At 42.2% G+C, this 14,028-nt stretch overlaps 1 protein-coding gene across 1 annotated transcript; it reads left to right on the plus strand.

The window, feature by feature from the left end:
- Positions 1-6,906: 6,906 nt before the first annotated feature.
- On the plus strand, positions 6,907-10,878 carry RPL29 (ribosomal protein L29). The gene is made up of 4 exons (XM_079967257.1): positions 6,907-7,014; positions 7,768-7,813; positions 9,299-9,363; positions 10,669-10,878. The coding sequence occupies exons 2-4, from the start codon at positions 7,777-7,779 to the stop codon at positions 10,765-10,767; spliced, it is 201 nt and encodes a 66-aa protein (XP_079823383.1). The 5' UTR covers positions 6,907-7,014; positions 7,768-7,776; the 3' UTR covers positions 10,768-10,878.
- The last annotated feature ends 3,150 nt before the right edge of the window (positions 10,879-14,028 follow it).

The raw sequence follows: 14,028 nt of genomic DNA on the forward strand, positions 1-14,028 counted from the left end.
ATATTGCCTTTGAGCACACCTGATAAAGGCTACTGCATTCCATTCTGTATTGAATTTGAGGACCCAGAAAGAGCCAAGCAGAAAGTTCACTGTCACTGCTGCCACTATAGGGCCAGTGGAACAGATAGGAATGGACCTCTGGGCCAAATATCAGAGTCACACAGTCCGGGGACCCCTGCTGCTACCTTCCCCACCCCACCCCACTCAAATGACCACTCAGAAAGTGGCAATTTGAGATGAGGAGCAAACAGATCCAGCATCATTCTTTCCTCCTCCATATTTTTAAAAAAATAAAAACATAGTCAAGGGGCAGCCGGGCAGCCATGTACACTATTAAGGATTCTTTTTTTTTTATTTTTTTGACTTAAAATCATAGAAAGGATCATGAGGATTATCTAGCCCAACGCCCTTGCAACGCAGGAATCTCAAACCCATAACACTGAGATTAAGAGTCTTGTGCTCTACTGATTGAGTTCTCCATCATAAGCAAATGCATTATCCTTTTCTACAACAAATGGTGCTTATTTCCAAGTAAACGTGCTTAGCATCAGGGCAACAGAAGCAACCCCCAGTTTATTCCTGTATTCAGGAATGGTGCTGAGATTTAAGTGAGTTTAAAATGCACATTTTCAGGGTATTTCTTCTTCCTTTATAGGGTTGGCAATCTTTTGTTTGTTTGTTGGCTTTAATGTATTATAAATGTAGAAGCAGTTGTAAAATTGGGAATGAGAGCAATGGGGGGTGCTAATTGTGTGTCTTACAATTTAAGTAATACATATGACCACCTAAAGGGGCTCCCAGAAGACTCTTTACTTCAGGTCCAAAATTACTTAGCTGCTCTGTTTATGTGCCTTCACCCTCTCATCTTACTCTGGTGAAGAAGTCTGGAATAACCCTGCTAGAAGGAGAGATGGAATCACAGAACTGTGAATCAAAGAATCATAGAATTGTAGAATTGGAAGGGACCACAATCCTCTACAATGCAGGAATATTTTGCGCAATGTGGGGCTCAAACCCACAACCCTGAGATTCAGGTAGGTAGCCGTGTTGATCTGACGTAGTTGAAATATATATATACAAATTAAAAATTGCCCAGTAGCACCTTAGAGACCAACTAAGTTTGTTCTGGGTATAAGCTTTCGTGTGCATGTGTGTCTAAAGAAGTGTACATGTACATGAAAGCTTATACCCAGAACAAACTTAGTTGGTCTCTAAGGTGCTCCTGGACTACCTTGAGATTGAAAACCTCATGCTCTATTGACTGAGGCTGATATGGCCCATGATCTGAGTTCATTAAAGACCAGCCCTGGTTTGGACCTTTTGAGTTCTTAATTGACACTGTAGGGTAGTAGGCTGGGGATAATATTGTTCAGGGGAAGGGAGGTTGTTCACAGAATCGTACAAAGGGCAAGGCGCCCATGTGTTTTTCTGTCTACAGTTCTCTCAGAAACACCCACAGCATTATAGTCAGTTCCCACAGTCTGATTTGCATAGGGAATTTGTCAATTTCACTTGCTCTCAGAAGAAGTGGGTAAGTGGAACTGGGAATGAAGAAGTGGAACTGGGAATGAAGTAGCCTTTGAAAAGAAAAAGAAACCCAGAAAGTTCACCAAATGACAGCACATTAGAAGAATTATCTTGCTTGTATTTGCTCAGTTCCTCATCACACACCACACAAGCAAACACACTGCTGGAGCAGTATGGGGAGCATCCAGCACTCATGAAAAAAATAGAAGTTGTATGAAATGGGAACAAACCAATAGGTGCTGACTTCGCAATTAAAGTACTGCTGGGGGATATGAATTATGGTGAATATAGGAGAGCGATCACTAGGATTGCAGCTTTGTGGAGAGAGTAGCCCTACTGACCCTGTGGTTTTAAGAGCAGCCTGATTCACATAAATATAGCAGGTGAAACTTTTTCTATCACACTCTTATGCTAGAAGAATGGCAGCCCATAGAATCACATTTCTCCAATGCCACAAATCTGATTAGCTCTCAGTTCACAGGCTAGCTGAGATATATACACACAACACACATTGAATGAGCAAGCTGAGAGAAGGACATCTGGACTTCCCACAACAGCTGAGTAATGGCATTTGTCTGGAAAGTCCCTGAGATTGTACTTTCTGCGAACAAGGTGCGTTTTTTCAGATTCGTTTTCCTTGAAAAGGTGTCCTCATTTTCTCGGTATTGTCCCCTAAACTAATAAAATGGTTGCACTACTCTTTTGAAGGCTGGCGAATAGCTTTGCATAGGCAGCTACCCTTTCCTTCTACCCACATTTTAGATCTCATTATTAACAGAAAATTGTCGTCCCATATTTGTAGGCAAAATGGCATTCACAAAGGCTGCATTCATACATATGCCATGGTTTGTTTTAACCATGCTGTGTTCAACAAATCATGAGTCATCTCAATTATTATTATTATTATTATTATTATTATTATGCTGCCCATCTGACTGGGTTGCCTCAGCCATTTTGGACAGCTCCCAGCAAAATATTAAAAACACAATAAAACATCAAGCAAAAACTTCCCTATACAGGGCTGCCTTCAGATGTTATCTAAAAGTAAAATAGTTGTTTATTTCCCTGACATCTGATAGGAGGGCTTTCTACAAGTCAAGTGCTGCTACTGAAAAGGCCCTCTGCCGGGTTCCCTGTAATTTCACTTCTCACAGTGAGGGAACCCCAAAAGGTCCTCGGAGATGGACATCAGTGTCCAGGCTGAGCAATGGGGGTGGAGATGCTCCTTCAGGTATACTGGGCTGAGGCCGTTTAGGGCTTTAAAGGTCAACACCAACACTTTGAATTGTGCTCGGAAACATACTGGGAGGCAATGTAGATCTTTTAGGACCAGTGTTATATGGTCCACGGCGGCTGCTCCCAGTCATCAGTCTAGCTGCTGCATTCTGGATTAGTTGTAGTTTCCTAGTCACCTTCAAAGTAGGCCTACATAGAATACATTGCAGAAGTCCAAGTGGGAGATAACCAGATGATGTACAACTCTGGTGAGACAGCGCGCAGGCAAGTAGGGTCTCAGCCGTTGCACCAGGTGGAGCTGGTAGACAGCTGTCCTGGACACAGAATTGACCTGTGCCTCCCTGGACAGCTATGAATCCAAAATGACCCCAAGGCTGCACATCTGGTTCTTTAGTGGCACAGTTACCCCATTCAGGACCAGGGCATCCCCCACATTTGCCAGCCCCCTGCCTCCCAGAAACAGTACTTTTCTCTTGTTGAGATTCAACCTCAATCCTCTAGTCATGGCTTGTTTCTTGCCTCTGTAGCTTGGGAAGTGTCTGGTGTAGGGTGACAAAATAAACAATAGTTAAGCAAGACTTTTGGGTTCAGCCATAACACCAAACCGCAGTTAAAAGTTTGGGAGCAAACAAGAAGCCATGGCTTTATATCATGGGTTGTTGCTAGGAAACAAACCACAGTCTGCTGTGGGCAAACCATAGCTTGCAAACTAGACCAATATCTTAGATTGATTAAAGAACAAAACATGACCAGTATCAGTATCAATATAATCAAACAATAAACCATTAACAATTTAAAAAAACAGCAGCGGGAGGAGCAAAAACAACAACTGGAGTGCTTTGTGCTCATGGCAATCATGATGTCTGAATCTTTCAAGTACAAAAACAAATTTTGCTCACTATCACTCAATCCACATTGAGGAAGATCATAGAATCATAGAGTTGGAAGAGACCACAAGGGCCATCGAGTCCAATGCCAAGCAGGAAACACCATCAGAGCACTCCTGACATATGGCTGTCAAGCCTCTGCTTAAAGACCTCCAAAGAAGGAGACTCCACCACACTCCTTGGCAGCAAATTCCACTGTCGAACAGCTCTTACTGTCAGGAAGTTCTTCCTAATGTTTAGGTGGAATCTTCTTTCTTGTAGTTTGGATCCATTGCTCCATGTCCGCTTCTCTAGAGCAGCAGAAAACAACCTTTCTCCCTCCTCTATGTGACATCCTTTTATATATTTGAACATGGCTATCATATCACCCCTTAACCTCCTCTTCTCCAGGCTAAACATGCCCAGCTCCCTTAGCCGTTCCTCATAAGGCATCGTTTCCAGGCCTTTGACCATTTTGGTTGCCCTCCTCTGGACACGTTCCAGTTTGTCAGTGTCCTTCTTGAACTGTGGTGCCCAGAACTGGACACAGTACTCCAGGTGAGGTCTGACCAGAGCAGAATGCAGTGGCACTATTACTTCCCTCGATCTAGATGCTATACTCCTATTGATGCAGCCCAGAATTAGAATTAGGATTGTGGCAGCATGAAAAATTGCAGTGTGTGCTTGTGAGAAATAACTCGGACAACAGTGCTATCTGGGAGGACAAGAAACATCTTAACAAACTGTCCCTAACATACATGCATATTAGGACATTTCTTAACTTTCCAGTCATACTCCTAAAACGGTGTGTTCAATCCATGCTCATCTGCAAAGTGCTGTGTAAATGATATTAGCAAACACTTCCCTTAAACGCCTCTCAAACCTGCAAATATTTGCACTCACAATTTATGTTAAATGTTCAGAACCCTGCTTGGTTTCAGTAGGACCACTTACGAGATGGCAGGCAAAGCAGACATATTTACAGCTTTATGCTGTCATTCCATTATGTCTTGAGTCCCATGGCACTGTCAGGATCGGGCCTGGGTTGGCAGGCCCCAACACAAGAGGAGGAGGAAACGGGGGGAGGAGGGGAAAGATGGGAATCAGAGTCAGAGGAGGGAAGCTCTCCCCAGTGTGCCTTAACTTCTGATGCTTCTGAAGGGGGAGCAGACATGCAGACAACTTCCCCTAATCTCCCAGCACAGCAGAGAGTCTCAGTGGAGACTGGCGAGGGCTGTAGGCAGCTGTAGGTGGGGGAGGCAGTGATCAGGAGCCTGAACAGGAGGATGTTACCTAGGACCAGGTGCCATCTCTAGAGATGCAAGCAGACCAATGCATCCCAGAGCAACACACATTTTCAAACCTGATATACTTGCAAACTGAGTGAATTTTGTGTGTGAGCCCCCTCTTTGAAAGACAAACATGGGGGAAATGGAAACTGCTGAGATACCTTAGATGCTTCCATCCAGTTGTGACCGTCTTGCCTGATTCCTGAACTCTGTGTCTGCTGCCAAGCCTATGCCATTACTTGCTTGAAGAAAAATTGCTTTCTTATTTAAAAGTAAGAGTCTCTTTCTGTATGTGTTGGGCATGAAGCAGGACATATTGTTACATTTTGAGGGGAGATAATAATACAGATACAGTACAGTACATGAACTGTCTTACTATATCAGACCTAAGGTCTACAGTGGTACCTCGTGTTATATATGCTTCAGGTTACAGACACTTCAGGTTACAGACTCCACTAACCCAGAAATAGTACCTCAGGTTAAGAACTTTGCTTCAGGATGAGAACAGAAATCGTGCTGCGGCGGCGCAGCAGCAGCAGGAGGCCCCATTAGCTAAAGTGGTGCTTCAGGTTAAGAACAGTTTCAGGTTAAGTACGGACCTCAAGAATGAATTAAGTACTTAACTCGAGGTACCACTGTATTTAGTTCAGCATTCTCCTGTCAATAGTGGCTAGCCAGATGCCCTGGGAGTTTCAAAAAGGCATTGTGGTGATAATCTTCCTTGGTTTCTACAGATGGTGAGTAGTTCCAGGGGTGCAGCACGTACCCAGGTTTGCATCCCTTTGGAAGGAGGTTGTTACAGAAAATATACAGGTGGAGCACAGATTGAGGCACACAGCTTAGAACATGTGACAGCTTAAAGTGAAGGGGGACAGTTGCCCCCTTAAATCAATAAAAGCCAATACAAATCTGATGTTCTGCCCCCCCCACACACACACTAAAACAGAACATCAGAAACAATAATCTATTAATATGTCCAACCAGTTATAAAATTTAGCAGCCTCCCTTAACTATTGTGATCAAATAGTGCCCCCAGGTGAGAGAATACATGGGCCTCAGGTTGGCACAATGAATATCACAGCTGAGGCAGGAAATAAAGCTGCATTTCACACATTCAAGCTTACCATTACAGACCCTGCATTATACCATACCGGTTCTAGTAATAACCGAGTACGCTGTTTAAACTGACAATCTTGCAGGACTATGCTGTTGAATGGTATTACTGTACAAGGAACACTGTAGGAAAGTCGAGTCTTTAGTGAATTGAACAACTCACTAGCATTACTGCTTAGGGTTACTGTGAGAATAAACACCCCAATGCCACCACATTTGTGTACTCTGAGTTAATGAAAATGACTTCCTTTCAGACATAAATTTGCAATACAAAAAACACAACGTCAGGGAATGTTTTTCGAAACGTGCCAACATTTACAGTATCGGATAGCTTTCCTAAAACGCCAACTCGAGGAGTCAAATGCCTGCATGCCTTCCTGATCACAAGAAAAAGGTTACCGAAATGTATTTTAAAACGTTCAAATTGAAAATTAAAATAAAACACCATTATTAGACGGGGGAGGCAAAAATTTTAAAGGTGTGAGTTCAGAGCGAAACCTTCTCTGATTCTGAAAACATGGGAGATTGCAGTCGTGGGTTTGCCTCTGGTAAACCAGTTTCTGTCCACAGAAAGAAAGAAAAATGCTTTTTTTCGCCCTTGATCTGACGCTATAATGGGCTGCGGTGGATCTTACGATAGGCAACAATGCATTGATAAACCATAAGGAAAGAAACCTGCCCAGAGAAGCAACGAAGCTTTTTATCGGAACGCCCTGTTATCTCAAATCGGAACACACTCAACTCCGCGAAAATCCTGCCAAAGCTCGTCCACTCTTTATTTCAGAAAAGGAAATAAACAGCGGAAGGAACGGAAGGCGAGGATGTTCTCCTGCGGAACCATTTTAACGGAGGCTCGTGTTTCCAGTCGGAAACACAATAACGCAGCCCGTTCTGCCTCTATGACCGGGCTTTGTGGCTTCCCAGAGTGCCTTACGAGTGCCGCTTCTCTTCCGGTTTTGGTCTGAACTGTGGCGGAGCTTCAGGTGAGCTTTCCATCTCTCGATCCGGTTCCATCCTTCCCGAGGGATGCCCCAGAGCGGCGAATGGCCGGCGCAGGAGGGGTGGGACGCCTTCCTAAGAGGCCGTTTCGTGCTCTGTGCCCGAGGGATGGGAATGAGATAAGCTTGGAGCGTCTGAAAGGTGGAGTGGGTGGGTGGATGAAAAGATGGGAAGAAAGGGTGGCTGAAGCGCCCCCGGTACGGTCGGGGTCCCGCTTGGTCGTCCTGTGGGGTGTCTGGACCTTGTATCTTGGCAGGATATTGGATCCAGCATCCAAGTTTATATGAAGTTCGCTCCTGTGTAACAATCCCTATCACATGTGATATTGCGGCCACTAGAGATTATACTAATGCGTGGAGAAATATCAGCATTTTGTGCCGTGCGAGCTTCATCTTCTGCGGCTACGGACCTGTGACAGTGTGCATGTCTACACTGAGGTCAGCCAAACCTATTGGTGTGTTTTGGATGGCAGCTGTAGTCTCAATTAATTGCCAGGTATCTGTGGAGTCTGGTTGTCTTCATGACTTCCCAGGGACATTTAACTGCATGGATGCATAATACTGAACTAGGTGGCCTTTTGGTCTGATTCAGCAAAGCAGATCTTAGAAAGGTGTTTAGGATGTTAGATGGATATTGGTTTTAAAGTTTTTCTACATAAACTTGTTCCTGAGGAGCTTTCGGCTTTCTGCTATTCTGTGTTTGAAAGGAACACTTCTGATTCTTATTCTTTTTCACAGGTTTAAGCCATGGCCAAGTCCAAGAACCACACCACACACAACCAGTGTAAGTTCGCATAGAGGTCAGGGAGTGAATAGTGGTCAGTAATTGTTTATCAAGGTATAGTTGGATGCATGTAGTTAGCAACTCAGAGCATGCAGAAGAGTTTTAAGTAATGGTAACTGTAGTTGACCTCTTGAAACAACATATATCTTTATTAAACTTTCAGTATTTATAAGTGAGGGGATCCACATCCCTTTACTAACAATTCCAAATAACTGGGTGCTGAAATATAATTCATTGTTTTCGCTATCATGTTTTTCATTTGACTTGCATAGTGTGCTAGGAATAACTGGTCTGATCCAAAATAACTATAAGCAAACATTAATATACATGAAATCTAGATTCAAGTTTAATAAGACTGAATATCTGTATCCTATATTTAGTTTGCAATCTAACTGAAATTGTAGTGGGTAAACAGTCTCATATAGGGCACTCTTAAGTTTTGGCTGGTCCTGCTAGCCAAGCAATTGTTGTCTGGTCCTTTCCCCTCCCCCGTTGCCTTGATGGAGGTAAACACATCCCAAGGAGGCTTCAGAAAACCACTTTCATTCAGGAAAGTCAGTCAGGGAGTCTGCCATCTTCAACTGATGGAGGAAAGCTGATCATGCAACAGCTTCATCCTTGCCATGGCAATTATAAATGTCAATGCCTGGCCCCCAAATTGCCCACATTTCTGGTGTTTATCATAGCATAACCAGAATAATCCCCAGTTTAGCTCTTTCAGGGCTTCCAGATGATCCTCATTTGGAAACCGTCCTTGAATGTAATGGTCTCCAACAGTGGTAGGCAAGCATGTTTTTCTCCCACTAATAATATTACATGAGTAGTATCCATTTGGAGTAATAGAAGAGCATGGGCTTCATTGGCCACTGTGCTTGTGGGTTTAATTCAATGTAGGTGTTGTCAGAAGTTGGGGAAAGAATAGAAGATTTACAGTTTAGTCCTAACTGCATACACATTGGAGTGACACTCATTCCTTTAAAACAGATTTCAAGTAAAAAGTAGGCAGGAATGCACCTTTTAAGAGTGCTGCAGGATGGTATTTGTAAGGGTGGCAACAGAGAACATTTGACAGTACGTTGACATTTCCTGCCTCCCAATGCAATCTCATGCCTCAAAGGGAAAGTTATACAGAGAAAGCACATGCTTCGAAAACAAGATCCAATAGCATTTGTTTGTATGGACATTGAGTGCTTCACGTATCAAGAGCCCACCAATTTTGGCCATCCTTGATAGATAGCCAAAACTGGTGCTTACTAGGGACTGGCCAGATTCAGGATTTTAACTAGGGACTTCTACACTAGCTCACAGGACTTTGAAAGCCCACATGTGTGACAGAGGCAGATAAAGCTAGCCTGGAATGGTCATGCTCACTGGAGCTGATGGGAGTTGGTAGCCCAAAATATCTGAAGGGCACCAAGCTGGCAAAGGGTGATGGACAATATCAACAGCCTTTATCCTTAATGTGAAAATGGTATCTCTTAACAGCTCGCAAGTGGCACAGAAATGGCATTAAGAAACCCAGATCAAATAGATACGAATCTCTGAAGGGGGTAAGTGCATTTTTCCTCATCAGCACCCTTTTCCTTTTCACCCATTACTAGTGGGCTTGTAGAGGCTTTGCATGCTAAGATTGTATGATAACAGAGAATGACATTAAGTGTCACTTTATTTGGAAATTTTATGTCATAATTTTGCTTGATTAATTTATGATAGACTTATTTAGTTATTTATTGGTCCTTTTGTATGATTTTGCAATTGTGGTATATTGTTTTTCTCTATTTATTTTCATTACGATGTTCCTCACTGTAGAATTGAGAACACTGTAAATTCTGTAAATAGATAAATAAAGTCTGTGTCATATTCAGTGAATCTTGCAAAATACAACCTGCACTTTGTACACTTGAGGCTCCATCCACACTATACTTTTAAAGCAGTATCATACCACTTTGAATAGTCATGTTTTCCCCCAAAGACTCCTGGGAAGTGTAGTTTCCTAAGTGCCAAGAGTTGCTGGGAGACGCCTGTTCACCTCACAGAGCTACAGATCTCAGAGTGGTTTAACAATCAATACCTCTTCCCAGGAATCTTTGGGGAAAGCCATGACTACATAAAGTGGTATGGTGATTGCTTTAAATGTATAGTGCAGAGGGGGCCTGAGTTTGAATATTACTGGTGTTTTGTTATATCCTTTTTCTTATTTGGCCATTGTTGAGGAACCTCTTACTACAAGTTGGCTTTGAAATTCTTATTTGGATAGAAATCAGTGATACAGAATAGCCTCGGTGCAATGGAAAAGGGGTCTTCTCACAGTGAAAGAACCAGTCTGATAACACTCCTGTTTCATCTGTTTCTTCATTGCTCACCAATGTTGGAAACTATCCTGCTTGGCAGTTTTTAGAACCTGGAACAGCGCTTTTCTAATGTCTCTCTTGAAGCAAGTATTGTCTGGAGATTGTGAACATATGCCTATATAGGAGATATATTCTTATTTGCCCTTCTTGCTAGATGGGCTGCTCACCTACATTTTGTTTGGAAACTTGTCTTTTTGTTTGCCAGCTGTTACCAATAGCCACTTAAATTATAGCCATAACCATGGTTCTTTATGTGGTTGATCACAGTACCATAACAAGATGTCAGAGACAGAGATGCATAAGACTACTGGAAAAGCCGGCAGGTTTGAGCCAGACAGAGTAGGTTGGTGAGCCTGACGTGGCCAAAGGGCTGCTTTATTGAAGAACAGGACTGTACAGTAGTATTATACCTCAGTCAGTTGTCCCACCATAAATACTAGGACTTGTACCCAGCTATATGAGTTGCTAAGCAAATTATATCTCTCCCCACCCCCCATTTTCTAGGTTGATCCCAAGTTCCTGCGGAACATGCGTTTTGCAAAGAAACACAACAAGAAAGGGCTGAAGAAAATGCGGGCCAACAACGCTAAGAATGCCAAGTAACCAGCTTGCCTCCAGATGGCAAAAGGGACTGACTTGCTTGGCAACTGACTAGCAGTTGTTTTCATCTTTTCACTCAAGGAGTTTTGTATAAATAAAATTGAGTGTAATGTGTTGATGTTGTGCTTTCTGTTTTGACCCTGCAAGATATGATACCTTCTGAAGGTGATTTTATTCCTTGGGGGGGGGGGGGAAGTGTCCCACTTTATTTTCCCTTATTAAAATTGCTCAGGGGTTGCTTCATATTGTGGGGTATGCCATAGGAAATTGGAGGGGGTGGGGTGGGTGGGCCAAAACAGGGGAGGAGAAAACCTCAGGTAGTGCAGGCCTTAGCCTTAGCACAAAGGGTTGCATGCTGCCAGGAGACTGGGGAAGTGGAAATCCTGAGCCCTACAAAACCATTGGGATAGGGGAGCCCAGTTACACAGATGGTAGTGAAAGAATTTACATAGTTTCTTGGGACCTTGTGCAGTTGGTGGGAAGCGATAGGAGTGCTGAATTTCACATGGTAACAACGTCCTAAAGAGTAGCTGTATCAGTGTGCTACAGCAAAAACAATGTAGCACCTTAAAAGCTGATGCTCTTGTATAATTGACTTCATCTGATTCATGAACTGTTACAACTCTGTTGACAGTTATGTACATGTATCACATATAAAAGCATACAGAGAGGGAGGCCAAGAAATGAGAGAATGCAAAAAGGACAAACGTACCCTCAACAAGTGCCAGCTAAGCTTTATTGTAGCTCTGTGCATTTCAGAACATTTCATGATGCTACGAAGGCAACACCAGGCTGCTTGTGTGTCCAAACTGCTTCAGCTACTATATGGCACTTGGGATTTTATTTTTTCATATATGTTTATAATTTTCATTTATTACAAACATTTCAACAACAAAACATTAAACAATTATCAGATATCAAACTTCTACTTCCCTTCCCATCTTTCAGCAGTTCCAAAAATTTACCCTCTTTTTTCTTTTGCATAATTAAATTAACTATTCTTTTCCTCATGTATTTTGTATATTTTTGGTACTTGGAATTTTAAGGTGGCGCCTGAAAAAGGAACCTTTGTCATGGAATATACTGACAAAAATTGTTGCTGCTTTTTGAGAACACATTTGTCCCTTTTCTATTTTTATTGAAAATGTAAACAGTTGGACCAAAACGGCTATAGTGTGACAATTATATATGAAATTTAGAAGTACACAAGGTAAGTGCAGTGACCATACATGATGTTGTGAATGTCATCATTCATTTAAGCTTCATGTGGAATTGTCAGTTTGTACTTCTAGCATTTTATACCCTTTTGGCCTGCAGGTAACAATTTGGTTTTACACACTGTGTGCACAGTGTCTAGTGCCCACAAGTTACTAAAGCAACTATTGAGCCTACAGAATTAATTTCCAGTATGAGATCCCCTTGCTACTGTTCAATATGGAAGAATATACCAACAATAAGTTGAGTAAACATTTGAATAGAATAGCCTCTATTCCCTAGAGACATGCATGAGCTATAAGCAGGGTGTGTGTTGCTATAATGCCATTTGTCCAGAAGGTGGTGCCTTCAGCATATGAGCAATGCCATCCAACTTAAAATGGGAATATGAGAATTTCTGATGGAAAGTATTGACAACTAAGTATGAACTACCTTTTATGTCTGAAATACAATAAAGAAGGTTTGATTACTTGTAGCATGTAATCTAAGGCAGGCTTGGTTCCCAGGCTTGATTCAGGAATAAATGGGGCTTTCCTCAGTCCACTCCTGAAAATCTGCAGTTTGAAGGTCTAGGTGGGAACAAAGGAATATATTGAAGGGGAGTTTAGCAGAAAGCAGCCCACTCCCTAACATAAACAGAGGAGCTATTTAGGGACAAAGCTATATAATACTGCTTTTCATTTCTTTCTGTCATTTGTACGCCACATTTCCATAGTTAAACCAATGCTCAAGGCAGCTAACAAGATGAAAAGATTTACGGTACACAGTTACAGAAGTAGTCATAATAAAGCACATCAAAAAGTACACTACAAAATCCATATTTCCATATGTCATGATAAGAGCTGAAAAATAAAGGTCTAAAAAATAAATATCAGTGACAGCAACAAATGCCCCTAAACAATACCTCAGCCCTATAGATCCTATCTGCCCCTGAAGTGACTATACATAGTAATCACTGCTTTATGGGATCTTCAGATACCATGTTGACTCCTAATAATCTTAGGATAAAGCCCAAGTTCCACCCTTTAGCTCAGGGGTCAGCAAACTTTTTCAGCAGGAGGCAGGTCCACTGTCCCTCAGACCTTGTGCGGGGCCAGACTATATTTTGGAAAGAAAAAAAAATGAACAAATTCCTATGCCCCACAAAAAACCCAGAGATGCATTTTAAATAAAAGCACACATTCTACTCATGTAAAAACACGTTGATTCCCGGACTGTCCACAGGCTGGATTTAGAAGGAGATTGGGCCAGATCTGGCCCCCGGCCTTAGGTTGCCTACCCATGCTTTAGCTGAATGACACTAAGTAGGGTTCTAGAATTCTATACTTTTAAGGGATGTCCCACTCCTGTGACAAAAATAAACTTACGTACATGTGACCACTTCATTGTTCTCAACTGAGCTTTGAGATAGCTGGCTTAATTCAGATGTAATGCTGTGATCTGGAATTACCGTATATTGAAGATTGTTAACTTATGGCCGTCCAGATGAAGGCGAGTTGCAACACCATCATCTGTGATCATTGGCCTGCATTACAAGAATGTGCCTCAAGCTTACAAACTTTCTCCTTCCCTTGTGTCACAAAAGGACCAGAGACTGTGGAACCTACAGCCCTCCAGATGTTAGTGGGTCAGCTCCTTTTGGTGCCAGCCAGCATGGCCAATGGTTAGGGATGATGGGAGTTGGAGTAACAGCATGTGGAAGGGCAGTTTCCCCATCCATAACATAACCCCTAATCATGATGCATAGCACCTAGGCTGATATTTTTCTATCATTTAATTACTAATTATTTTTTACTATTTGCAAACTATATGCATTATGTGGTAGCTGTCTTTGTGCCATAAATTGCTCAGCTAATACTCTCTTATTACACTAACTAGTAACATATTAAGCTGTACATTTCAAATCCTGTGTTTTCTGCTCTCCTTTCTCTTACTGTATGTTCTTCATTTGTACATGTGCTGGGCCATTTTTAAATTCTGTGATTTAAAAAATAGGGGGCATGGGTAATAAAATGGTGATGGAGTTAGCTAGAATTCCATTCAAGCTGG

This window comes from Podarcis cretensis, assembly GCF_951804945.1.
Source record: "Podarcis cretensis genome assembly, chromosome: 2".
In the NCBI taxonomy this organism is placed as follows: Eukaryota; Metazoa; Chordata; class Lepidosauria; order Squamata; family Lacertidae; genus Podarcis; species Podarcis cretensis.

Bases quoted from the DNA above. Each gene is read 5' to 3' on its own strand.
- RPL29 (XM_079967257.1), top strand. From the start codon at position 7,777: ATGGCCAAGTCCAAGAACCACACCACACACAACCAGT. The intron at 7,814-9,298 runs GTAAGTTCGCAT...ATCTCTTAACAG, and splicing joins CCACACCACACACAACCAGT to CTCGCAAGTGGCACAGAAAT. The intron at 9,364-10,668 runs GTAAGTGCATTT...CCCATTTTCTAG, and splicing joins GATACGAATCTCTGAAGGGG to GTTGATCCCAAGTTCCTGCG.